This window comes from Castor canadensis, chromosome 7 (assembly GCF_047511655.1).
Source record: "Castor canadensis chromosome 7, mCasCan1.hap1v2, whole genome shotgun sequence".
Lineage (NCBI taxonomy): Eukaryota > Metazoa > Chordata > Mammalia > Rodentia > Castoridae > Castor > Castor canadensis.
The window spans coordinates 26,266,224-26,293,499 of NC_133392.1; the positions used below are offsets into that span (position 1 = coordinate 26,266,224).

Here is a 27,276-nt window from a genome sequence, read left to right on the forward strand (position 1 = left end):
CCTGAGAGGCCAGGACCACAGCTGATGAGGCCCTGCCCACACACACACCAGCCCACCCTCCAGCCTCCACACAGCACAGCCCTCCGGCTGGTACAAAATCACCTTTATTCACAAACACAGCAACCCAAGTTCACAAACGAGGTGGTGGCTGCCCTGCACTAACAAAAGTGGACAATGGCTTCTTTTCCCCATCTCCAGCTGGCCAGGCAGCCCCTGCACCTGAGACGGTTCTTTGCCTCTGTGATGGGACCCCCAACTGGATGGGGCACTCACCAGCCCCAGGCCCCAGATTTCCCAGGACCAATTAACTGGGGAGGTGATAGCTCCAGGCCCCTGCAAGGCCAGCGCAGGTGAAGGTCTGGCCTAGGGTCCTCCCCCATACAATCCCTCAGCAACCCCTCCAAAGAATTCCCAAGAGCCACATAGAAAATCTGCCCCACTTCAACCAACCACTTTGCACAGGAGAAAGCAGAGTTTCAGAGGGTGACCACCTGGCCAGGGCCACATGACAGGTCAGAACCCTAGGCCCTGCCTGTCACAGGAGAAGCCACCTGTGAGGGCATACAGTCACCTGAGGGGCAGGGGCTGGGAGGCTAGGGAGCCACCAAGGCCAATACTCGGCACTGGTCCAGACCAGGTACACAGGGCTGAGGTGACTGTCACCAAAGAGCAGCGGGGGCACTCCCCCCACAGATCCCAGAGGAGCTGAAGCCAGGCCCTTGCTTTCCAGCCATCCAGGGCAAGTACCTTTCCTGAGAACAGGCTCCCTGCTCCCGTGACAAGGGTCCCCAGCCCTGTTCCCTGTCCCATGTTGGACTCCCTCATCCTTCCCAGAACCTTAATGTCCTTACAAAGTGTACTGCCAGGCCACCTGATGTCCTTGAGCCAACCGTGGCAGCCCCGTTCCCAAGGAGAAAGGGTACTTCATGGGTCCAGGTCTAGGGCCCAGCCCCAGGGCCCTAGGGAGGCTCATTTGCCTCGCTGCAGAACGGACTCAATGCCAGGCCTCCAGCCTGACCCTTATTGGTGAAGTCCAACTCATGGTTAGCAGGACAGCCATGGGACTCATGGCAGGGGCACGGGAAGGATTTTGAGTGATGAATCTACTGCCCCTCACCACCGCCCCCCCAGCAGTACTTCTAGGGGCCCAGGGGCGGGGGGGCTCATCCACAAACAAAACCCATGAACCAAATAAATAAATAAATTAAAGACAAGGGCTGCTCACAGCCCAGGGAACCCCCTCCCACCTATGGCATATGATGCCTCTGAGGATCAGTCCAGGTGGGCACTGAGATGTGGGAGGGCAGGCCTGAGGGGTTCGCTGTTGACCTGTCCTTAGAGACCCTGCAAGCAGACAGACCCCACCCCCAGACTGGACCAGAGGGCACCTCTGGGGAACAGCACCCAGTGAGATGATTGGGGCAGAAGTCTATGGCCTATCGCAGGTGGGCAGCAGGCCAGACACACAATGCCTAGAGCCCTCTGCAGCCTGTTATCCCTTCCTCCTGGGTTAGAAAGACATGACATGGAGGCTGCAGCTGCCCAGGGGGAGAGGAGTCACTGGCATTCTTATCCCCAGCTGTCAGACCCAATGGGCAGGGAAGGAAAGAAAGAAAAGGAGGGCACAGGTCCAAAGAGTGAGACAGCAGCTCAGAAGCAGCACACCCAGGGCTCTGTTGAGCAGGCTGTGTACTGCTCAAGGATGGTTGGCTACTCCTGAGATGTGGCTCAGGGCCACATCTGTCAGAGGAAGGTATATGTTTTCCAATTCTCACCAAGGTGCCACATGGGCAACAGGAACCTCCTAGAGGGGAGGGATTGGGACAGGCTGAGACCCCAATTCAGTCCCTCGGCATGCAGGGAAGAACTGGGTGCAGAGAAAGGAAAGACAGGGCGTGGTCTCCTCCCCTCCCTCTGCCCATGATGTGCTTTTGCCTCAACCTCCCTGCCTCCAGACTCCTCTCAGCCCACACCTTCAGGGGCCTCAGTTTCCCATATTTAATGTAGAAGGAGCAAGAGTTTCCAATCTAAGGAAGAGAAGGGGCCCAGTGGGCTTGGCCCTCAGCTGGCGATGGCTGAAGACTGCAGAGGTGGGTGTGTAGAGTAGGGCTCTGCAATGGGCTAGGAGCTGCGGTAAGTCTTGATGATGTCCTTGATGGGGCGGCGGCAGATAGGGCAGCAGGCGTGCAGGGCCTTCTTGAGGCGCAGGCCGCAGGCGTAGCAGAGGCACATGTGACCACAGGTGTAGATGACCGTGTCCACAGCATGTTCGTAGCAAATGGTACACTCGTCACTCCACTGGCCCAGGCCTGGGGTCACTGGTGACTCAGGCAGGCTCACAGGTGAATTGGGGGCGGTCCCTAGGGATAAGGGGGCACCAGTCAGGAGAGGACACAGCTCAGCCTGGAGCAGGGCTCATGGGATGAAGGCCCCTGGCCATTGTGTCCCCTTCCATTTATGGAGAGCCACCTACGCACTCTGATGACACACTGTATTGCCCAAGAGAAGAGGCTGAGCTCAAGCAGCCTGGCTCTGGTGGCTCAGCCTCAGACCAGGGCCCAGGGCAGCCAGTAGGCAGGGAGAGGGAGGAGGGAAGGGGGAAGGAAGGGACCCCAAATCTTTTAAGGCATAACCCTCCTGAGCTACCCTTTGGAGTTCCGTATGCTTTAAAAAAAAAAAATCTGGGCTGCAGGTGTAGCTCTAGTGGTAGAGGGCTTGTCGAACAAGGGCAAAGCCCTGAGTTGAAGCCCCAGTACCACCCTAAGAAAAAAAAAAAAAAGCTACCCAGCTAGGAGACAGCAGGGACCTGCCCCAGAAGTCACTGAGCCCAGCTCCAACTCCTCTTCCATGCCAGGCCTGACAGAGGCCCAGTGCCTGCCCAGGTGTGGCAGTGTCTGCAGGGAAAGGAAAGGGAGGGAGGGAGAAAAGGGACAGAGGGGAAAGAAGGAGGGAGGGAGGGAGGGAGAAAAGGGAAAGAAGGAGGGTGGGAGAGGGAGGGAGGGAGAAAAGGAGGGAAAGAGGAAGGGAGGGAGGGAGAGAAGGAAGGAAGAAAGGGAAGAAGGAGGGAGGAAGAGAGGGAGGGAGGGAGAGAAGGAGGGAGGGAAGGAAGGAAGGAAAGAAGGAGGGAGGGAAGGAAGGAAGGAAGGAAAGGAGGGAGGAAGAGAGAGAGGGAGAGAAGGAGGGAAAGAAGGAGGGAGGGAGGAAAGGAAGGAAAGGAGGGAAGGCGGAGGGAGGGAGGGAAGGAAGGAAGTTGTGACACAGGTGTGGAACTGAAAGACTAGTGTACTCACCACCAGAAGAACCACCCAGATGCCCAGAGCTGCATGTGCTGAGCAGGGGGTCAGAGAGGCGGCTGCCCAGGGCGCTGGGTGAGGTTGGTGTGGAGGCAGGGGAGCAGGGGAGAGATGGGACACCCCGCTCGGCCAGGATGGTAGAGCCTGCAGAAGGGGGGAAGACCACACTCGCCACTGGCCAATGCAGAAAGCTGAGTCCCTGCCTCACAGTAGACTCCCAGGCTTGACCACAGAACAGCCATGAGCTCAGGGTAGGACTCCAGGGGCTGGCTCACCTGCTCTGTCCTCCCCTGCAGGTCAGAGGCGGCCTCATCCACATCCTTTGAATAAGTCCCTGCCTGGAATTTCCCCTCCCCAGGCAGCCTTCACCTTCAGGAAAAGAAAGTCCCCACCTCCCACCCCCTCACCTCACCCTTCTGTCAGAGTCCTGCCCTCTCCAGCACTGTTCCTAAGTATTGCCTACCTCCTCTGCACTGGCACTTCAGAAGGAGCTGCATGTTCCCCATGTTTTGGTCCTGCATCTTTCCTTCACCCTTTACTCCTTCTTCCCCTTTCTTCCTTCCTTTCTTTTGCAAATCCTTACTGAGGACCCACTGTGCACACTTAAGGCTGGGGACAGAGCCCTGCCATCAAAGAGCTAACTCCTGTCCAAGGAGCCTCCAGGAGCTGTCTTCAAACCCCCACTTCCGGGCAGTCTCAATTCCATCTGCACTAACCAGCCATGTATCCACTATGGATGCAGGACTGAACAACTGCAGAGTTGGGGTTATTACGTGTTCTTTGCCCAGGAATCCAGCTCTGTTTCTTCAACTGAACCACAAGCTTTCAATGAATAGGAAACCTCACTGTCTGTGGCTATCCCATGGGCCCTAACAGAATGCTCTGCACACAAACAGATGCTGGACAAGATCTTTTATTATTAGCTCTAACTCATTTTAATATCATCATTATTTCTAAGCATATTCAGAAGATGTTCATAGCATTTCTCTTACTGAGTTAATACTGTTAATCATCTTCTTTCAGAAGTACATGCTTCCTATTTACTTTTCTTGCCTTATTGCACTGGCTAGCATTTTCAGAACCATGTCTGTAAGGCATCCTATTATGCTCCTGTCTTTAATGAGAGTAGCATGTTTCTAATGTTCCACTACTACATAAGAAATTGGCTGTAGGTTCTGTGAAACATATGAGTGAATTCAGAAAATATCCTTCCATTCTTAGATGACTGAGGCCTTCCACAAAGCCAGTCATTCCTCCGTAAAGTAACTAGTGACTGAATACATTGCCACTGATTTGTTTTTTCCTTTGTCAGGATCCCCCACACCAGTTTGCTGGCTGAGATGCCCAATTCTCCAAACAGCTTAGGAGAGCTCTGCATGACAAACACTGAACTGATTATTCAACATCCACCTTGACCCACTTACCACCCGGGACAGGAAAGTCTCCATTGTTTTTAATTCCCCTTTGCTCCAGTCTCATAAACCTCTTTGGATGGCAGCAGCCTTCCTGGAAAGCTCCTTATCTATTATCAGACGGTGCTGATGCAAAAGAGTACCTTCCCCTTGTGTGACTTCCTTTCTCTGAGAGGCAGTGTCTCCCTCACCCACTAAGGGCAGCCAACTATCCTTTACTTCAGCTTTTGCTTTTTCTCTATCCTGATTTCTTCTCATCCCTTCCTGTTTTACCTTCCCTCAGTTCTAACAGCTTCAATGCTTTTTATTGCTTTTCTCTTTATTACTCTACCTTCATTTGGTCTCTTTACAGAGTTGGAGGTCCCTACAGACCTTATCTGATTTCACGAGCTCTCCACACATATCTGCTCTAGCAAGCCCCTGGGCTGAAGCTAGGAGCTGTGAGGCCCGGGGTTCTCCAACTCTGGCTAAGAATGCTTGCTTTAAAAGAAAAACTCAGATACCTAGAACCTATCCAAGACCTACAGAACTGGAATTTCTGGAGGAGGAGAGGACCCAACAATCTGCACCTCACTAAGTTCTCCCAGTTAAGCTAGTGACAACAGCCCAGTCTAACAGGGTTGTTTAGCAGACCAGCCTGTCCTCCCTGAGGTAACTCAGGTCCCAGGAGATGCTCTGTGGGAAGGAAAAAGGATTTCTGGCCAGATAAGTTTGGAAAAACTGTACACCATAACCACTACTACCCTCTGTAAAGATTCATACTGCATATTAAAGGCTCGAGAAGTATTGCAATGAAGAATCTAACCACTCCTCTATTTAATTCACTGTTTCTCAAACTTTTTTTTGAGAAGGTCCCCTTTTCAAAGGACACCTCTTAACGTTCCATTGAACAATCTGGGAAGCATGGCTTATGCAAGCCCACATCTTCCAATCCATCTCTGTATTCCCGCAGAAAAAAAAGGCCTAGAACTCTGCAAACCCATTTCCCTCCAAGTGCTCAGGCACTCCCCTACCCACCAACCCAGGCACCACCCTGCAGACACAGAAATACTGACAAAGCAACGTGGTTTTCATTGAGACCACAGCCAACCTTCGGGTCAGGGACCTTTATTCCCATTGTGAAAAAATGGAAACCAAGCCTCAAAAAGTTCATTGCTAGTGGAAACCATTTTCACCCATTGTTAAGGGTGTGTGGATCTAGGCTCTTTGTGTGTTTGTTTGTTTGTTTGTTTTTTATAATTTATTTTTTTTCTTTTATTATTCATATGTGCATACAAGGCTTGGGTCATTTCTCCCCCCTGCCCCCACCCCCTCCCTTACCACCCACTCCGTCTTTCTGTGTTTGTGGAGTTTGGGGGTTGATCAGATTCTGAGCGTTGAACTCAATAATCCTTTTTCCTCTCCCTGGCCATTTGGGAACCACAGACTAGAAGATCCAGTCCCGCCCAGAACTCACCTTGGGTGTCTTGAGTCCCTACAAGATCACCATGAACTGGGGACAGACGTCTTGCCCTCTGACCCAGATCGCCCCTCTCCCAGGAGGGCGAGCCAGGCACTCACCGAGGATGCGGACCTGTGTGATGGCGCCGTGCAGGCCGAAGAGCATCCAGAGAGGCTGCGAGGCGTCCACGTACAGCTGCATGCCCGCGGCGGCGCCATTGTGGCTCAGGTGTAGCTCGCCATCTGCGTTGACCACCAGGCCCAGGATGTCGCCGCTGTGCAGGGGCCCGGGGACACGGCTCACGGCCCAGAACTCCTTGCGGTCCACCAGGGCCTCGGAGTTGCAGGGTACGTCAGCCGGCCGCAGCGTGCCGGGGTCACACGTGGTGACACCAAAGGAGAGCGCGCCGGGCCGCGCGCCGCCCGAGCGCGTGACCTTGACGAAGATGGTCTCGGCCACGCGCACGGGCCGGCTGGTGAAGACGAGCGCGCGATCGTCGCGCCCGTGCTCCAGGCGCGCCACCGTCTGCTCGTCCAGGATGCGGATGTGCGCACTGGCGCGCAGCGCGTGGAAGCGCAGGTCGCCGTCGAGCTGTGCGGGCAGCGCGCGGCTGTGCTGCGAGTTGAGCGAGTTCTGCGGGATCGGGCAGCCCGAGGCCGGAGTGCTGTCGTCGCCCTCGGTGGCCGGCACGTTGAGGTCGCACAGGCTCACGGAGAGGCGCGCGTCGTCCGCCTCCCGCCGCAGCGACGGCCGCCGCAGCGCCGTGAAGGAGCGCGGCCGCAGGCAGTCGGGCAGCACCAGCTCGCTGTCTGCGCGGGAGGGCGAGAGAGGGCGACCGTCACAGCCACGCCGCCCACATGCTCGGCCAGTGCTTAATGGCATCGAAAATGCTTGTGACATAAACTGAGGAGCAAAATCAGGAAGCAAGGTGGCGCAGGAATCTACGGTTTAAATAACGGATTGGGGTCGGAAAACGCCAAGGTCAAGGCCATCCGGTTGCTTCAAAATGCTTCAGTGAGCGTACAGAACTTATAATTTATTTCATTTTATTTTTTGCAGAACTGGGGTTTGAACCACTCCACCAGCACTTTTTTTGTGATGGGTTTTTTCGTGATAGGGTCTTACAAACTATTTGCCCCTGGGGTTGGCTTCCTCCTTGATGTCTGCCCCCTGAGTGGCTCGGATTCCAGACGTGAGCCACCGGCGCCTGGCTGAGATTCATAATTTTAAAAGAATGATTCTTTTTGTTTGTTTGTTTGTTTGTTTTTAGCAGAGGCCCTGGGTTAATCCCCAGGTCCCCCACCACCCCCTACCACCATCCAGGGGAGAAAAACTTTTCTTAAAATTTAACCCAGTGACCTCCCTTCTTCATGCCGCAAGTACAGCACTTAGTAGGTGAACAGTAGTTAGTGAGGACTCTTAACACTCTGGAGGCCAGACAGACACCCCCCATCCTCCTAACTAAACTGTCCCATGCAACCCTCACACTTAACTTTTGAGGTTACTGTTGCCACAGAAGGACACTGGGGTTGAGAGAAGTTTAGAAGTTCATGCAAGAGTTGCTTCTGAGAGAGACTTCACTGGGAGTCAAACTTTCTTTTTAACCAGAAAGTAAGACAAACTGTATTTTGTAGAAAATACAGCTCAGCAAAAAGAAAACAATGGCCTATCAGCCCACCTCCCAGAGAAAAGCACTTTTAATGTTTGGATTATGACATTGTAGATTTTGGGGGGGGTTTCAGCGGCACTGGGGTTTAAACTCAGGGCCTTGTGCTCTACCACTTGAGCCACTCCGCCATTCTGAGACTATAGACTTTTTGGTTTGGTTTGGTTTTTGGTTTTGTTTGTTTTTGGTGGTACTGGTGTTTGAACTGAGGGTCTCACTCTTGCTAGGCATATGCTCTACCACTTGAGCCACTCCACCAGCCTGAGACTATAGACTTTTAAAATGTATTTTTGGTTACTTTTTTTTTTAATGTAAAACTTGAGTTGTGCTATGTAAACACCAGTAAGTTCTTAACCTTTTATGAGTAATAAGCCACTTTGAAAATGTGATAATAACTTTGTTTGACCTATCTCCCCTGAAATTCTGTGGGTAATTTCCAGGTGTGGACTCCAGGCTAAGAACATGCTACACAGATTTCCTTTTTCATAATTTATTGTTTTCACTTGCTGTGTCCTGAACACCTGCCTTTCATACTGAAAGCCATTTCCATTCTTTTTATAACTGTCTGTCCAGCTTTCTGGAGACCCCTACGGTAACTTACAGTCAAAGTCATGTGCTATGAATGACCCCTGCATTTCATTCTTAAAGGAATCCCCATGTCACAGATAAAGCTCAGGGGTGTTGAGTGACTGTCACCAAACAGTAGACCCAAGATTGGAGGTCCGCCCCTACACTCCTCCACTTCCAGGCCAGCTTTGATCGAACCCTTTTTGCAGAGTCAGTGTCCCCCCCAATTAGGCTGGCACTTCAGCGAGCGAAATCACGGCCAGGCACCTTCCTAGGAGCCTTTTCTCTGGGCCTTGCTGGGTAAGGATGGCTGGGGTGTCAGGAGAACTGAGTTAGTAAGGACAGCAGAGGCTACAATTGGGCTCCAGCTGAATACAGAAACGGAGCCTCCCAGCTCTTGTGCCCTCCCCCCCCCCCTTCCAGGAACTGTGCTGTCTGGCCTGGCGAGGTTCGGGTGCTGTTCTGGAAGCCTCCTGGGGCCTGGCTGGTTGGGGTTTCCCAGCATTGTGCTGGCAAGGAGGAGGGAGCCAACCGGAAAATATGATTATTCCAGCGAATTGACTCTGACAGCAGCTGTGCAGAGCAGCTGGGGGCCACGCAGAGGCAGGGGCGAGGGCCCTGCAACAATTGCATGGAGGGCCTGGGGCTGACTGGGCCCTGGGGAACAGTCCCTGTTCCCCAATCCCTCAGGAATTCCAGCCACTGGCCCTTGGGGACTCTGGGGAATTGAAGAGGTGAGTGAAGGGAGGGAACAGCAGGGAGAAGGATCAGTTGCTCAGAGATACCCGGTCAGGGCCTATGGGAACAAGACTGTCACCTGGGCCCACCTACATATGCATCACCACACTCCCTACCCCACCCTGCCCCAACGCCACACCCTCAGGACTCAGTCCAGAGTCCTGGAGCTAGGCAGGCCATGCCATGACCTACAGTAGCACCAGCCAAATTTGGGGACATTGGGGTTCAATAAACAAGCAGGGCCCTAATCTCTGAGCAGGGCTGGGTGTGAACTACCCCGGTCTCTGCCCCTTCAGGAGTCCTCTTCTACATGAATATGCCACTCTTGGGTGTTCACTATCGCCCAGGCAACCGAGTCATTGGTGAGCTGCTCTGTCTTTAAGAAAGCATTTCCTTGGGCCAGGAGTGGTGTTGCACACCTGCAATCCCAGCTTCTTGGGAGGCAAAGGTAGGAGGATTGCTATCTGAGGCTCACTTGGGCATAAGACTCTATCTGAAAAATAAACTAAAAGGAAAAGGACAGGGGGTGGGGCATGGCTTAAGAGGTAGTGTTCTTGCCTAGTAGGTTTAAAGTCCTGAGTTCAATCCCCAGTACCACAAAAAGAGGAGGAAGAGGAAGTGTTTCCACCTCCCTGTATTTAATCCACCACCACCTGGACTAGCAATCCATACTGAAGACACCTATTCTCTGGGAATACTCAGACTGCCTATACACTTTCCCAACTCCTAGACAGTGAACAGATGCAGACAGTACTCCAGATGTGCTCTAAACAGCTCAAGTCACTATCACCTCCAATGACATATGTACTGTACTTCTAATAATGCAACCTAAGAGTACTCTGGGGTTTTTCAGTAAACAAAATCCATACACTGGTAGGCAGTATACTGAAATCCATTCTGATAGGAACCTAGTTGAGTACACTGAATTTGAAGTCATCAGCCTGGGTTAAAATCCTCATCCTGCCATTTCCTTTTAACCAGACTATAAACTAGGACAAGTCGCTTAATTTCTTTAACCTCTCTTCTTCAGCAGTGAGATCTTCACACACTGCTTTATATAAAATCTGTGTTCTAACCTTGCCTTAGAAGGGATGCAGAAGAAGAAATGGAATGAAGCCATTGGATACCTAGCAGAACACCTGTGCATAATAATCATTAGGTTAATTAGGTTAATATGCTCCGCCATTGTTAGTATCGTTTACACATCAGGCTTCAGAAGAAAGTGCATGAACTCTGGGGTGCCTCGGGCCTGGGTTTAAATGTCCCACTGTTTCCTTACAGTTTCCAAAGTGGCTCACCTGGAGGCGGGTGCCTGCCTTGACATGCCATAGCAGAAGGAGAGGTAGAACACAGCCCCTGATGAAAGTCTCTGATAACTCAGGGCCGAGTTTGTGAACCAAAGTAAGACCCAACTATACTCAGCCATCAACTCTGACCCTAATGTAGGACTTTACATCGGTTGTGATGGGGACCCAAGAAATATTCTTGAATGAAATCACCAACTAAAGATCCAGAAGTAAATTAAAGAACTGAAAATCCAGAAGTAAATTAAAGAACTAAAGATCCAGAAGTAAACTAAAGAACTAAAAATGCAGCTAGCCAGCGCTGGTGGCTCACACCCGTAATTGTAGCTACTCAGAAGGCAGACATCAAGAGGATCAAAGTTCAAAGCCAGCCCAAATAGTTCCCAAGAGCCTCTCTCGAAAATATTCAACACAAAAAAGGGCTAGTGGAGTGACTCGAGTGATAGAGTGCCTAACTAGTAAGCGTGAGGCCCTGAGTTCAAACCCTAGTACCACAAAAAAAAAAAAAAAAGATTATAGGGGAAAGAAGAAAAGGAGAAACAGTGGAGGACTGCAGAGAGAGAGAGAGGAGCAAGAAAAGTGACCCTTTGGCCTTGTTTGAAATATGGCTGGAGCTGGGAGTTGAGGGGGCCTGAGAGCTGCTGGAAACAACTAAACACGGCACAAAGCCCAGTGTTGGTGCCCAGCCCAAAAATGTCCTCTCTCTCTTCCCCTCCACCCCTTGCGCAGGAGCAGCTGCTGATGGCCAGCAGGCTCCAAAATAACTGTCCCAACAGTGGGCCAGCTGCACAGAGCCTGAAATAGATGAAACCCGAGATGGAGGAGCGCTCTTCACGTGGTGGACAGCAAAGGTCCTGGCTGAGTGAGCCTTCACCAAGATGGAGGTCAGGGTCATGTCCGGCTCCCAGTCCTGAGAGGACCTGGAACCACAAGCAACATGGTAGCCTCACATTTGGAAGCAACAAGTTACATAATCGGTGCAGGACACTCTGCCCACTTGAGATGACATGAGGGGATAGTCTGCTGGCTCTGCTACATGTCCCTTCAACTCCTGTAACTCTTGGGCCTGGGAGTGGCTCTGCAGGCAACCTGGGCTAGAGCAGAAATAACCAGGACCTACCAGGCCCCCCACTCACTGACTCACTGTGTGCCCAGCCCTAGGCAGGGGGCCTGGGCAGAAGAGAAGCCAGGACCTGCCCGGGTCATCAGTGGCTTCAGGGAGGGCCCAGGCTTGGATGCATGAAGCTATCCGAACATGATTTGGTTACAAGGCTTCACATCCCAGGTTGGGTGGACCTCGGTGGGCCTGAGGAGCTAAGGAGCTAGGAAATCCAGGTGCCCTGCCAAGTTCTCACTCTGCCTGGCTAGAATGCCCCTGGGGACAGGAAGCTTATCACCTTGCAAAAAGACTATTAGCCTCTATCTCTGAATCAGGATAGCTCTCCTCAGAGATAGGCATGGTGCCACATGCCTGTAATTCCAGCATTCAGGAGAATCATGAGGCCGGCCTGGGCTACACAGTGAGACTTCTGTCTCAAAACAACAACAACAACAACAACAAAACAAACCTGCGTGGACCCATGTACTACACCCACTTGGGGCCCCTCTGAGTCTTTCTCTCTTGGAATAAATGTCCCCTTTAGAACACAGCACTTCAACTGAGGCTGAAATCCCTGTCCTGTTTTGAAGCGGGTCCAGGAAGAAACAGGGCTCTACCTGGGTAGAAGGATGGGGTTTGGACTGACAGACAGACAGAGGCACAAGGGTGGATCACTGCTGGCAAGTGCCTGAGAACCATCTGAGCAAAGGAGGAGAGAGGGCCTAGGGCACCTCTGGCCCAGAGGCCACCAGGCCCCCCCACACATGGCCAGCCGTGTGAGCTGACAGAGGCGCAGGGACCTCCTTTGAAGCAGACCCGCCATCAGCGCGGAGTCTTGTTTGTTTGGACTGTCACATCCGGAGTGGAGCTCTGGGTAATCTTTACCCACAGCCGCCTGCAGCCACAGGCCGCCTGGCCGCTATCTTCAGCCCCTGTTTGGAAGGCGCTGCCAACCCATTTACTGTCGCCATAAACATCCTCCTGCCCGCCTGCAGCTGGCACGGGCAGGGGAAGGAGCCGGGGAGGGGGTGCATAGCTGGCTCAGGCAGACAAGGGGCTTCTCCACCTACCTCCCAGGTGGCACCCCGAAACCCACACCCTCCTCCACCCTTTCCCTTTCAACCCAACCACAGGAAAGCTGGGAGAAATGTGCTTTTTGAGCACATTGATTCCACCCAGAGAAGCGTGGAATCTTCCATAATCACTCAGTCACAGACTCTTACTCTCACAACCCTTAGGTCTAGTGACCCTCAAACTTTCTTTTTTAAAGACAGTGGAATCTTATTTGTCCCACAGAACTCAAGCTCTGGGTGAAGAGCCAGAGCCTGGCTCTCACCCTCCCTCGGAGGCTTCCTTGGAGACACATCTGGGGAACCCCAGGAATCCAAGGGGCCCAACTGGAGAGCCACAGACATTGTTTCAAGAAAGAACTTAGATTGCATGGTGTTTCTTCCAGTTGGAGGACTGGCTTGGAGGGGGTCCCTTTCTGCTGGTAAGGGTGGGGGTGGTAAATTAGGTATTGCCCTTTAACCTAAAGATAAGAGTGTTCTCACTTTACAGACACTTCTGCGTCTCTGTGAGCCTCATGGACATCGCTGGGCTAAGTGGGGTGTGTACAATGATGCCCAAATAATCCACAAGGAGGCCAAGGCACAGAGGAGCTGAGAAAGTGACCACTGCTACTGAGTGGCTAAGTCTCGATTTAATTGCTCTCCTGCTTCAGAAAGGCCCAGCTCCTCCCTACACACATGCCCTGCTCTGAGCCCCCCAGGTCTCTCCAAGGTCCACTGAACAACATCTTGAACCAGAGATATAGGTGGAAACAGGAAATTGCCATTTCTGTACGTGAGAAACTGCCCAAGCTTGTTCCCTGGAGAGCAGCCAAAGAAGCCCCCCAGAGGCTCCAGGGAATACCAAGTAGCAGACCTACCCAAGTCACCAAATCAGGCACCCCGGGACCCCACTTCCTCTCTTGCTTGTACCAGCATTGCTGGGGCCCTGGTGGCCTATCCGTACCCAGCATGTGTAGCCAAGCTACCTTGAACTCCCACACTCCCTGTTCTGGAACACAAGAGGGCCTAGGTGCCAAGGGACTCACACCTGGAGAAGCTGGGAGGTTACGCAGCCTAGGTTCTTGGTTCACATTCCAACCACCAACTACTAGCTGTGGGTCTTTGGGAGAGTTACCAGAACTTTCTAAGCCTAGGTTTTTTGCAGTCCTTGTCAGCAAAATGGGCATTATAATAAATTCCTTTAGGTACAAAGAAGATGTCTGCTGTCTTCTTAGCAAGCAGGACAATATACAATGCAAAGCAGCCCCGATCACTTGGATCTGCAAGTGTCCCAGGAGCTCAAGAGGAGGAAGGCTCATCCTGAACAGGGGAAGTCTGGGAGGGATTCCTGTTGGAGGGGAGGATTGGGTGTGGGGCCTTGATCTTATTGGCAGGATTTGAGGTAGGCAGAAGTGTCTGGAAGGCTCTGTGAAGCAGGAAGAACAGCAAGACTTTTTTTGTTTTGTTTTGTTTTTAAATGAAAATGGAGGGAAAATTGTCAAGACAAAACCACAATCAGCATCCACTACTCCCCCACCCCCATCCCAAGGGCTGGCGCAGGCTCCTTAACCTAATATTTGCCTCTTGGCCCCAGCAGCCAGGGTAAGAGTAAATATTGGTTCAGCCTGGAAGCCGAGGGCCCACATGGCAGCGTGGTCCTGGGCTGGTGTGTACTCTCCAAGCCAAGCTACTGGACAAGCCTGACCTGGGTTTTATCTCCAGGGGAACAGGGGCTCTCAGTGCAGGGCTGCAAGGCTGGGACACCCAGGACAACTGGCTAGGAACAGCCTGGCCTCCGAAAGCTACCTGAGCGTCTCCATACTTCTCAGTGTGCAAGTGGGGAGCTATGCACTGGGGGGATGGTGAGTTCCTGGGAACCCCACCAGCTGCCCTCCTGGGCTCAGCCACCAGCACACTGATGGCTGATGCACACTGGGTCTTGCCACACTGGCCTTCTGTCTGGATCAGCTGGGACACACACCTCTCACCCCCCAAGTCACCCACTGCCTTTCCACTTCACCCCTCCCCTCAAGGACCTATCCCCTACTGCTGCTCATTCCCACCTCTGTGGCCCGGCACACCCCCCAACCTGGCTAAAGTGTTCCCTCAACTGCTCCAGCCTTTTCACCTTCTTAGGTTCCTGATTTGAAATTCATCTCCTATGGGAAGTCCTCCTGGATTGCTCCCCAGTCACACCCTATAGATGTACTCTTCAGGCCATGCTTAATTGCAGAATTGGATTTATGTCACCTCACAGCAATTACAGGGCATACCCCGCAGTGTAACAACTCTGAGAAGCAGGGCTAGGTTTTCAATTCTTTCTCTACCCACCCTCCATCAAAAAGTGTCCAAGCCATGGGGGGCTCAGAGGCATGTACAGTGGCACCTTGTGAGTGGAGTCTATGCTCACCAGCCTTTTGCCAGAACCACGGTTGCTCTATACGAGTTAGTTAATTTTTTTAATTATTTTTCTTTTTGAAACGGGGTCTCACTATGGAGACCGGGCTGGCCTCGAACTTGCAATCCTGCCGCCTCAGCCTCATGAGTGCTGGGACTACAGGCATGGGCCACTATCAAGTTCACATTTCTGAGAGGAGCAAGGAGACCTTAAAAATCTGGGATAGGAGTTTATCTGTCCTAGTATTAATCACCCCATAAAATGTGTTTATTTAGTCCCTGGCGGGTCCTTCTTCCTGGAGGTAGGAAGCTGTTATTCTTGGAGATAACAGCCCAGGCTTGGGCCAGGAAGCCTGCAGGAAAGAGGGTGGGCTGCCGGCCTCTAGCACATGGGGATGGAGACTGGAAGGCCTGGGGCCGGCCTACTAGCCATGGCACTGGCCCCAGTGGGGCCCTGGGTTGCAGTCAAGGAAGGGAGGGGGAGACACAAGCTTCTCTGGCTCCACTCCTGCAGGGACACAGCTCACTGTCCATGGCCTGACTAGTCTACTTACTGTGTGTACACCTACTATATACACTATGTGCCAGGCACTTAGGGTGCCTCTGATCTGAGGACAGGACACTGGCCAGATGAGGTGTGGATGGCTTTGGTTCCAGACGGAAGCAGGAGGGAACAGTGGCAGGTTTGGCAGGAAGTCACTAAAGATCAGATACTGGTTTGGGGGGTTACCACCTCAAGAAAGGCCCATTCTCAGAGCCACCAAGACAGAGAACAGAGAAGAGATAATAGCTACCAGGAAAAGAATCAGGATTGAGGTTGGGGGGAGGGGGAGGCTTGAAAGATATAGATGTGCCAGGTGTGGTGACGCACATCTGTAATCCGGCACTTGGGAGGCAAGGCAGGAGGATTGCAAGTTCAAGGCCAACCTGGACTAACTCAGAAAGAGCCTGTCTCAAAAAAGAAAGAAAGATACAGATGTAGTGGTGTGGCAAGCAATGCTGGTGGGGGAGAGAGAAGGAAACGGAGCATGAATCTGTGCAGAGCGGCAGGCATGTCCCAGAGCACAGGGCACTGCCCCAAAGGAAGGAATAAGGGGCCAGCCCATCTCAGATCTCTTGGATGGATCACTCTGTCCATGGATCTTCCTCTTCTTTTTACACACGCTCACACACAAATCAACTTAGCAAAAACAAAAATGAAGAGACATTTTAATCTGCTAATTGAATGTAGGGGCCATATCGGTGTCAGAAAATGCCAAGGATTATGGTGATTTATGGCTGGGATGGGAATCATTGGGGCCCCAGCCTTATCGGGTGCAGAGAGGCTGCTGGGAAATCCAAAGGCAACTGAACTCCTCTGAACAAACCCATTTATAGTCAAAGGACAGGAACTGGCCAATCCAGGTCAGGCTGCCCGTGGGGCCCCGCAGACTCCTTGGCGCCTGAGGGTCAGAAAACCCATGTCACCTGGCATGCTTAGCTTCATTCCATCTATCCAGAGTCTCCTGAAGTATGGAGGCCCAGTCCCAGACTCCTCTTCCAAAAAGCCTTCCTAGACTTCACCTTCCTGTGCTAACATGCGCCTCCTGATTTCCTGCCTCCTTTTATGTTTAAACCTGCTGGACGGTAATGGGAAAGGCATTGCTCTTGTCTGAGAACATCCAGTACAGTCCCGGTTCTGCCACATCCCCACATGGACAGGCCAGGCCCTCCATGGGCCTCAGTTTTCTCCCTGCCAAATGGGGATAAAAAATGCTCCCATCCAAGCCTGTTGCCTCGAGGTTAAGTGAGTTAACCGGACGGAAAGTGTCTCGGCAGATGGAAGGGATCCTATGACCACATTGCTTAGCAATTTACTACCCTCTCTGGGTTGTGCCCTCATTGTGTCCAGAGCGTCTGCTTCGCCTCCCTCACTGCCCAGCAAGCTTGGGACTGTCTGGTCCACCTCAGCCCCCTCCCACCTGCCCTTTCCTCCATCTAACAAGCTTCCTGTCCTCCACTCTCCCTCCCACCCTGCAAACATCATGCAGCGTTGCCCACAGGCCAGGCTGGGACGGACATAGCTTCCTCCCTCGGAGCCCTCCAGTCTTGTGGGAACAGACTGAGGACCCCAAACTACGAGAAGCAAAGACACTGTGGGGTAGACACAGGCTAGAGAAGAGAATTCTGCAGGGAAGGCCTCAGGAAGGAGACAGCTTTTGAGCTGGACCTTCAAGCCAGAGCGGGGACAGTGAGGAAGGGAACTCTGCTTAGAGACAAGCCAGAGTGTTGCTCCACCTCCTTCGACTTTTTCCCCCCCAAGACTGTGACTTTCTCAAGAGCAGACACGCTCTGTGGCAGAGGGCTGGGGAATTCAGGATTCATGACCACTTCACAGATGAGAATGCTAAGGTTAGACAGGCATGGCCAAGTTGGAGCTTAGACTCAAGATTTGGGACCCCACTACCTTGAAGTGTGTGGCCCTGAGGACACCAGAACAATGGGAAAAGACTCACTTGAACTTTGGGTTAAGCACTGCCAGCAGGTGGGGATGACTGGCAGCCACTGGTCACCTACTGTGTGTCAGCTACTCCTCCTAAGTCAACCCTTCTAGACTTCAAAAGAACCTGAGAGCAGTTATTACCACCCCATTGCACAGAAGAAACTGAGTCCTGCGCCTGGCACAGGTGGGACCAGGCTCCAACCTGGGTCTGTCTATCTCTGCAGCATAAAACTTCTGCAGGTAGAGGCCCTGCAGGTGCAGACAGGACACAGAGGGGATGGACAGAGCCTGTCCCAGCTGGCCTGGGCACCCTGCATATGTGGCTGGCTCCAGGAACAGCCCGTTTCAGGCCCTGGACAGGTCAACATGAATACAGAAACACTTTTATTGACTTGAAAAACAGAAAGTTCCCAAACTGTTAGTTAATCAAAACAGCCTCCTGGTGTTTGGAATTCAAAAACAGAAAAACTTCATTTCTTTGTTTTTACTTTCACTGACTTTTTACTCAAATAAAAGTGTTTTGATAGGAAAAGTTTCACTGTTTCTAGGCTCTGAAGTCAAAAAGAAGGGGGAATAAGTTTTCAAGCACCTTGGTGGCATTTTTCTCTGCAAGGGGAAGGGGCCAGGGATAGGAGATGGAAGGAATGAGCATTGGTTGAACTTACACTTAGTCCCAGGACAGAGCTGGACACTTCACTCACAGCCTCGTTAACTTAATCTTCTCATGGATTCATTTTACAGATGAGGAAGCTGAGGCTTGGACAGGCTCTGCCTTCTGACAAAATCAGTTTGCCAACAGGCTGATCTGTATCCACAGTCTGCGTGCATGACTACATGTGCACAAGTATCGCAAGGTGGGGAAAATCCTGTACTGAAGCCAGGGACTAGGTTCTAGCCCCACCTCAAAGTCACTGTGGAACACTAAGAAGTCAGGCTCTCTGAAGCTCCTTCCAGCTGCCATGTATGTCCCTTAACATTCCAGGCCACCTTCTTTTTGTGTTGGATATTTTCAAGATAATGTCTCGAGAGCTATTTTGCCTAGGGCTGGCTTCAAACCACAGTGCTCCTGATCTCTGCCCCCCACCCCCCAGTAGCTAGGAGCAGCTGCAAGGGTCTTAGCCGACACCCCCCACACACACACACACCCAGTGCCTTCCGCTCCCTGCTCCCATCTCTTTTACCCAACATCCCTGCAGAAAGCTCTAGGGTAGGGTTGGAGCCAGGCTCCAAGGAGGCTGCAGGCCAGGGCTAAGAGCTGGCTTTGGAGCTGCGCAGACTCAGCACTGAAAGCTGACTGCACCACTCACCACTGCGGGACTTAGCCTCCCTGAACTTGAGTCTCTGGCAATAACAGAGTTGGCTTCCCAGGATTGCTATTAGAACAGGCAATAATGAAGTGCTAGCCTGTAGAAAGCCCTCCACAAACAGTGCTACTGCGATTAAGGACTCCAGGCCTGGGGTTTGAGGCTGCCATTTCTGATGGTGAAAGTTGTGTCCTACTGACAGGCCAACCTGAGGGGCTGCAAGGGTCAAAATATCACCAAGGCTCCACTAGCCAAAGCTGCAGCTGGGAGAAAAGAGCTCTCTGCAGTTCCCATGAGGACCCCCGGGGCTGCCCCTGACTCCCTTAGCCTTGAGACTAAGGGCCCACACCTGACGGGCAGTATCAGGTCCAGTGCCTGGAAAGTGCCCTGCACTGAAGGAACCAGAGGAGGTGGCACTCACCCAGCAGCTGGACGCCCCGAGTGAGGCCATAAACGTCCACCAGGGCCCAGAGTGGGTCAGTCGCGCGGACTCCGTTGAAGAAGAGCATGACAGCCGAGTCGTTGATGCGGTAGAAGACTCGACCTTTCTTGTCCACCCAGAAAGCGATGATGTTACCTTCACTGGCGTACTCCTCAGGCAGGGCCTTGGCCCAGAAGCCACTCTGGGACACCAGGTCAGGGCAGGCGTACTTGGGCAGCGAGTCCGGGTGGATGCAGGACGGGTCCTTGCTTGTGAAGCCCAGCCGCAGGGCCCCGCTCCAGCAGCACTGCTTCTTGGTGATCTGGTGGCAGGGGGTGGCCTCAGTCCAGCAGCTCCCCCTTGGTCAGACAGACCAGAGGGACGGGAAGATGCCCTACTCTCCAGATCACCCTCAGCAGACTCTCAGGGGGCTGTCCTGGGCCAGCTCACCCCACATTCAGGTCCTTCCCTCCCCTGGGGGCCTTCCCATGGGCTGGTGAGAGTCAATGTGGCCTTTATTGAATAGGAAGACTGGGACAAGAATAAGGACAGGGGAAGGGTAGCAGTGGAAAGGAAAGAAGAGGCCTAGGTGCTAAAGGCAGGGGCAGCAGGCCCAGGCTGTGGGGGAGGCCAGAGGCCGGGTGAGGGTTCCAGGAGACCCACCTTCAGCCTAACTTGCTCATAGATGAGCACCGGGCGGTTGCTGAAGGTGATGGCGTTGCAGAAACTGGCCTGCCTCTTGACAGCCTTGTGGCTGAGGTCCATGAGGATCTGGGAGCCCTTGGTGTGGGGGTGGAAGAGCAGTGGCGTGGTCGGGAGCCCCCCGCTGGACAGCACTGGGGGGCAGTGCTTCTGTTTGTGGTGGCATCGGTGAGAGGCGACGGGGAAGGGGCCCCCAATGGAGTCTGCAAAGGAACAAGCCACAGAGTCAGAGAACTTCATAGGACCAAGAGCCGCAGCAGGGTCCCTAGGGAAGGGCAGAAGCAGACGTGCCACCCTCCACCACAGCCAGCTGTTACCAACATCCTCTCCTGCTATACCCATTGTCATCTCCCCAGTCACTATCTGCCTTTACTGCTTTGTTATCCACCACCATCTACCCTCTCCTCCTTTCCACTTGTGCTTACCACCACCACCACCTCTCACCATCACCCACTGTGACAAGTCACCACCACCACCACCGTCCACCACCATTCGCTGTCACCACCACCATCATTTATTCATCCTTTAACCTTATTCAAGATTCATTGCATAGCTACTGAAAAGCAAGCTTTGCCCTAGGCACTGGAGCTACAGACATGAAACATACATGTAGTCTCAGAAGGGATGGAAGTCATCATACAAAATGGCACACAGTGGTGGCTCCAAGAGGACCCACAAGCAGGTCGCTTCTCAGGAGAGTCTCGGAGGAGGGGAAGAGGATGAGGCTGGGCTGGCGAGGCTGGGCTGCAATAGAGGAACCCTGGGGGCCTCTGCAGGCCAGGATGGGGGCCACTGCAGGTCAATAAGCCCTGGCACCATGCCCATCACGTGCCTCCCCCAGGGCCACCTTCCCCCATCCCCAGCTTCAGCCTATTTTACACCACCTGTGTTGGTAGCATCTGGGGCACTGGCCAAAGGCACGGTGCTTTCTACCACAGACAGCTCTACCAAAGAGGGAGAGAGTACGGGCAGGGTTGGGTGAGGAGCAGATGCTTCATAAACACATGAGCGTGACATCCAGGACAGACTAGGAAGAGGAAAGAGGGCAGGACTAGGTGTCAGGTGGCTTGTCTGTCACCCACTGGCTGTGACTTTCGGGAGGATACTTCCTTCTTTGACACAGTGAGTGGCCTTTGCCCCAGCATCTACAACTGGGCATCCTTACTACATGGGCTGGGGACTAAAGACACCCCTTCTTCCCCAGGACCTGCGCCCCATCAGTCCCACAGGCAGTGGACTTGGTTTTGTTTATTTGTTTGTTTGTTTTCAATATTGGGGGTCAAACCCAGGGCCTCAAGAGTGCTAGGCAAGTGCTCTGCTACTTGAGCTACCCCCAACCCCCAGGCTCTTTTGTTTGCGTATTGTTTTTGAAATAGAGTCTCACTAATTTTACCCAGGCTGGCCTCATACTCATGAGCCTCCTGCCTTCACCTCCCAAGTTGCTGGGACTACAGGAATGCTCCACTTTGCCTGGCAACTCCCATCTTGCCATCTTGAGGAAAGAGAGCCATGAGGACAGGGAAGAAGGAGGTGGAGGAGTAGAAAACCTCACAATGTGACAGAAGCCTTCTGGGACGTTTCAAATTTTAGTCCCCTGAGAAAGGAATTTAATAACGCAGAGAGGCACGGTCAGCATCAAGCCCCTTCCATGCTGTTCGTGGGGGAGGAAAGAGATGCAGACAGGGATGGAGGGGGAGGGAAAGCAGAGTCCTGGAAGGCAGAGGCCAAGCCCTCTGTTCAGGCCACTGGCTTTGGTTTGCATCACTTTGCATCTTTTTTGCATCTTTGCTCCTTCTTTCTCTGGCACGCCCCAGACACTGGGCTCCACATCCAGGGCTGTGTAACCCTGTGCAAAGTCCTCTGGCCTCTCTGGAGCAGCTTCCTGTGTGCCAGGCCCCAGAGGTGGGAGTGGCATGAGGAAGGCTCGCCTTGCTCTCTTCAAGGAGACAAGATGTTCTGGAACTGCCTGACGGACGATGCAAGGGCTCTGAAAGCCATCAGGCCGGGAGGGCTGGAATCGCTCAGAAGAGCCCCAGGACAGTCTGGGAGTTTTCCTGCGTGGCCTCTGGACAGTGTAGAAGAGAGGAGGTCATCCCAGGAAGGGTACAACTGGGGTGAAGGGCAAAGGGTGGTACGAGCTAGAGGTATCCTGCTTGAAAAAAGTGCCCAAGGGCTCAGGCTGACCTCAGACACAGCTTGAGTCTTGGTTTCAAAAAATACCTGCTGGCAATACACATTGCTTAAGTAGAAATGAATGCATAAAGAAAAAAGAATAGTTGCCAGGTGGAAAGATAGGCAGGTCTCTACAGTGGAAAAGTATGCAACACAAAGACAGTGTGAAACCCACCGCACAAAGAGTGGGAGGAGGAAAGGGGGAAAAGAAGATAATGAGGGGTGCACTTGTTCAAGGTACACGGTGCACATGTGTGGAACTGTCATAATGAAATCCCCTTGTATTACTAATGTGTGCTAATTCAAAACTAAAATACACCTTAAAAAAAAGCAACTAGCTGCAGATAGGAACGACGATATGGATAAATTATAAAATAATGATGCTGATGTGATAAGATCATTTAATAACAAAGTCCACAGTCTCTGGGACAACTGCAGAACCGGCTCCCGTCACAATCCTTCATCTCCTTCCACCTCGTCTCATCTTTTTCAGATTCCATGAAGCAAGCGGGCATGGTGGTCCACACCTGTAATCCCAGCACTTGGGAGGTTGAGGTCATGAGTTCAAGGCCAGTCTGGGCTACATAGCAAGATCCTTTCTCAAAAAAAAAAAAGCCTCAGAAAATGGGTGCCTGGAGTAGTGGGGAGCTAGGGAGGGATTACCAGAAAGCATGAGGCAACATTTGGGGGTGACTGTGGGGACGGTAGCATAGGCATGTACACATGTTAAAACTCATCATATTACACATGTACTGTAATAAGGCATTCTGGTTGCTTGGTTTTTGTTTTGTTTTGTTTTGCGGTACTGGGACTGGAACTCAGGGCCTCGTTCTTGCTAAGCAAGAACTCTACCACTTAAGCCACTTCCACCAGCCCGATAAGGTGGTTTTTAAAACCCACTGAGCTCAACTGCTGGCTAGAGCCTGGCCTTTGGGGTCCCCTTTCCCCAGTCTCCACCCAGAGCCCATGTACTCACTGCAGGGCCTCAGCTCTCTTCTCCTTTCCACCCATCTCTGTTGTGATCCTGGGGCCCTGGGCAAAAGTCCAGCAAAGACTAGCTCTGGCTCTAGGCAAATTTGGTGGAGCCACCCAGAGGCCAGAGGTCCAGGTCCTGGAGGGACACTCCCCAGGGCTTCCTCTCCACAGGGAGGACCCAGGGCACACACCCCCTGCCAATCTCAAGGCTGGGTGGGAGAAGTGGGAGGACAGCATAGGGTCCATGCCCTGGCTGACAGCAGAGCAGATGGAAGAGGCGGACACTGGGGACCCTGGTCCTGGGGCACAAGGTGCACCCACACATGCGTCCTCCATAAAACCCACTCGTGGGTACACACCACACCTGTGAAGACATGGAGGCAATCCCAATGTTTGGCAACACAGCAAGGAGCACTCATCCTTCTCCTTAATCCCCATGAGCAGGAGCCTATGTTGTGCACATACGCAAGCATTCACGTATGCGTGGTCGTACAAACCAGTATACGTAAGACACATGGGCACAGTGGTGCACGGGAGGCCGTAGGTAGGAAGATCTTGGTCTGAGTCTGACCTCTGGGAAGAACATGAGACCCTACTTGAAAAACAACTAAAGCAAAAAAGGGCTGGGGGCATGGCTCAAGTGGTAGAGGGTCTGTCTAGCAAGCGCCAGGACCTGAGTTCAAACCCCATTACCCCAAAGCTCATCCATATGTCACCTAAAATCCGCCATGGGGCACACTGGGAGACAGGCTGCATTCTGTTAAGCTGCCTCTATGATAAGCATTCTATGCCTCCAAAATGTACACAAGCAAACAATGTCCTCAGCCCTCTGCTGGTGGGATATGGCCTGGGCAGCCAGTGTGCAGAACATGTCAGCATTTTCTTACAGTCAAAAGCCTCCTATACCACAAAGCACTCACACGTCTGGGCATTTCCCCAAGAGATGAAAATACATCCAACAACAACCTGCATGCAATGTATAGCAGCATTATGCATAATCACCCCAAACTGGAAACAGCTCAAATATGCTTCCATGAATAAAATGTGCTGCGTCTCCACTGTGACTGCTCTATGTGGGGACAAGTGTGGATCAAAGAGCAACGAGGAGGACTCCAATGTGTGCTAAGTGAAAGAAGCTAGACATGAAAGGCCACCTACTGCGTGATTCCATCCATGTGACTCGGGAAAAGGCAACACTGGAGAGGCAGAGATCAGTGGGTGTCAGGTTTGGGAGAAGGGAAGAGACTTCATCACATGGGGACCTGAAGGAAGTTCTCACAGCAACAGAAATGTTCTCTGTTTTCATGGTGGTAGGGATTACACAATTTACATGGTTGTCCAAAACTGAAATGCTTTTGAAGGGTGACTTTCATCGCACAGACATTATGCCTCAATCAAAAAGCCCCAGCAGGTAACAAGCCAGGGCTCCCTGAAAGTAGAGAGGAGGGAGGCTGGAATTCCTGACCACCAAAGCATCCTTATCGCTGTACCAGACAGTGCCTAGGCCCTGGACCATCTTCCAAGAGGCCTCCAAAGCCAAGATGGCCCTGCCACTCTAACCCTTAACCAGAAGTCCCTTCCACATTTGTGAGGTGAAATGGGTGCTGTTCCCTGTCCCCTGTAGGTGTGGAAAGACAGCCTTTGGGCAGCCACAAACCACCACACCGATTCCTGGTCCCCAGAGAATGGGAGTGCCTGTCTTCTCCTGTCCCCGGTGTGGTCTTCTAGGCCACAAGGACACCACAGAGCTGCTCCCAGTCCCTCTCTCTGAGCTCTAGCTGGCTCTGTGATCACCACCCATGGAGTCATCTCACCTCCCAGGTCTGATGGGCAGTTTCTGCTCTGGACCATGGGCTCTGGCCATTTGTCAGGCCCCAGATGAGCTCCTGATTGTGCTCTCCCATGCCCCCAGATTTAGGGAGTACTTGGGCTGCCAATCTGCCTCAGAAATCAACATCCCTGGGTCCAGTCCCCTCCTGTCCATTCTGTTGTCACAGCCCTAACTCAGCCTTCATCACTTCCCTTCTGGCCAGGCCACTATGTCCAGCCACATAAGCTGTGGCCTGCAAACCTCCCAAGTGTGCTGCTCTCATGGACTACAGTGTGAATGGTGCCCTCAGAGATGGCCAGTGTGGAGGCCCCGACTAGGGTGCTCGTCACTCTGGAGTCCCTGCTTCTGCTTTGTCCTTCCCCCATCTCAGCAAGCATGAAAATCCTTGGGCAGTGGGTGTGGGAGGGAGAACAGAAAGCAAAGTGAGAATTAACCTGGGCACAGCTCTGGTGTCAAGGGTCCAGAAGGGACAGCTGGCGGCAGGACTCCCTCCCAGCACTTGACAATGCACTATAAGCCCTTCAGGTCTCCATTTTGGAATGTGTAATGTGGTAATTCAGACTAGTTAAGCGATTGGCTTGAGGTCACACAATAATTATGAGGCAGAATTTGGCCTTGAACCTTGGTCTTCCAATGCCATGTCCAGTGTCCTTTACCTGACTCAGCACCTGACACTAGATCATTTCCCCGTGAGTTCAAGACGGTGGGCACAGAGGAGACAGGCTGCAGAGAGGAGATCCTGTAGCCAGGCGGGGGGAGCACCCCAGCAAAGGGCCTCAAGGCAGTGGACGTGTGGGTCGCACAAGTGCTCCACAGTGGCAGAGGGCCCAGGGAGGGCCCCTTAGTGACAGGTTTACAGGAGCGCTTGGAGCCTCAGTGGTCCCCCAGCGAGACTGTGGCTGACATGGAGACTCCTCCAAGGTCCATCCTCCTGGGCATTTACGAGTTTCCAGCACAAGCTGGCTGTCCTCAGACTGACCCTCAGCCAGCTCCAGAACACATTGCTGCCCTCTTGGGGTCCCATGGGAGCTGCCTGCACACACATAGCCTCCAGCTTGTCCTCCCCACACCCCCCACCAAGCTCTGCCTAGATCCGCTGTGGAGACCAATTCCCTGGCTGGGCTGCCAAGGGCAGGTAGGGAGGGGGCGTAAGCAGCAATAGCACTTTCACTCCGGGGACAGCACCCAACCCCACACCACTCAACAGTAGTGTTCTGACTTGTCTCCCAAAGTTACACGCCGAGATCATAGAGCCAGAGTACAGAGGCCAGCTCTGAACCCCAGCAGCTCTGACCTGAACTGGGAGACCTCTGAGGCCTCCCTTTTCTCATCTGTAAAACAGACACACAGCAGGACTTCATGGGATCCTTGTGAGGATGAAAGGAGGTGATACATGTAAAACTCAGGAAGTCATTGCTGGTCTTATGAATATTACTATGAGTTACATCACTCTGGCTTTCCTACCTCCACACCTGTGCTCAAGCCAACTCCTCTGTCCCGTGCCTCTCCTCTCCCTGCCCCACCTGAGCCTCTGCAAACCCCACTATCTGTGAAGGCTCAGCTGAGTCCTGATGCTTTTGAGATCACCTTTTTCTGAACCTCTGGCTCCGGATATCAGTGCTGGTTTCATCATTCTCTCCTGTAAAGAAGGCTTGTCTCATTTTGTGCATGGGGTGGGGGACAGAGAGCAAAGAGTGTGGGCACTGAAGGCAGGAGGCCCTGGGTTCAAAACCTGGCCTGGCCACAGACTTGCCATGTGCCTTTGAGCAAGTTGCTTTGCTTCTCTAGACCTTGAGTGCTTTCTCTGTAAAACAAGGCTCAACATAGCTGCCCCGCCTACCTCTCCAGGCTGTTGTTATGACCCGGTACCCTCACAGACGCAAAACAAGTCTGAAATTTTAACACCTGACCCCAACATAAGCAACAACAGCAACAGTAGGAAATATCAGCTCATCTCAGCCCAGCAGGAGGCCTCAAACCTCAGTCTTGCTTTATTCCAGACCCCCTAATCTCAGCATGCGAGATGATCCTGATTTGGACTGCTCATATGCATTCATTGAGCAGGACTTCCTCTGAGGAAAAGAATTTGGGAGAATGGCACAGAGTGCAGGTGGGAAGGAGGACCTGGGTGATGGAGATGACTGTAAACCTGGGCCAGAGTGGGCTCCCCTGAGGCGTCAAAGAAGCCTCTCCTTTGACCATTCCCACCTCTAGGCACAGCTCAACCTTCCCACAGCACACCTGCCTTTTTCTCCCTCCTTCCCCAAACCTTGATCCCTCCCAGAACTCTTTCTGACTCCCAGACCAAGTTAGAGACCCTGCCTTGGAACCCTGAGCATCTGTACATCCCCAAGCAGACCATCCATCACCAAAGCCCTTGGCAATCCTGGGTCATTCACAGAATTAGGCCCAAATGCCCT

General features: G+C 52.6%; 1 protein-coding gene across 5 annotated transcripts in view; it reads right to left on the reverse strand.

The window, feature by feature from the left end:
* Positions 1-86: 86 nt before the first annotated feature.
* The window catches only part of Neurl1 (neuralized E3 ubiquitin protein ligase 1), a 70,115-nt gene continuing 42,925 nt past the window's right edge, over positions 87-27,276 (reverse strand). For all 5 annotated transcript variants that reach the window (XM_074078383.1, XM_074078385.1, XM_074078386.1 and 2 more), the window contains exons 2-6: positions 19,840-20,081; positions 19,177-19,498; positions 6,266-6,955; positions 3,291-3,437; positions 87-2,360 (exon numbers count right to left, since the gene is read on the reverse strand). In XM_074078383.1, coding sequence (XP_073934484.1) covers positions 2,122-2,360; positions 3,291-3,437; positions 6,266-6,955; positions 19,177-19,498; positions 19,840-20,081 — 1,640 coding nt within the window. In that variant the 3' untranslated portion in view covers positions 87-2,121. The remainder of the gene's footprint in view (positions 2,361-3,290; positions 3,438-6,265; positions 6,956-19,176; positions 19,499-19,839; positions 20,082-27,276) is intronic.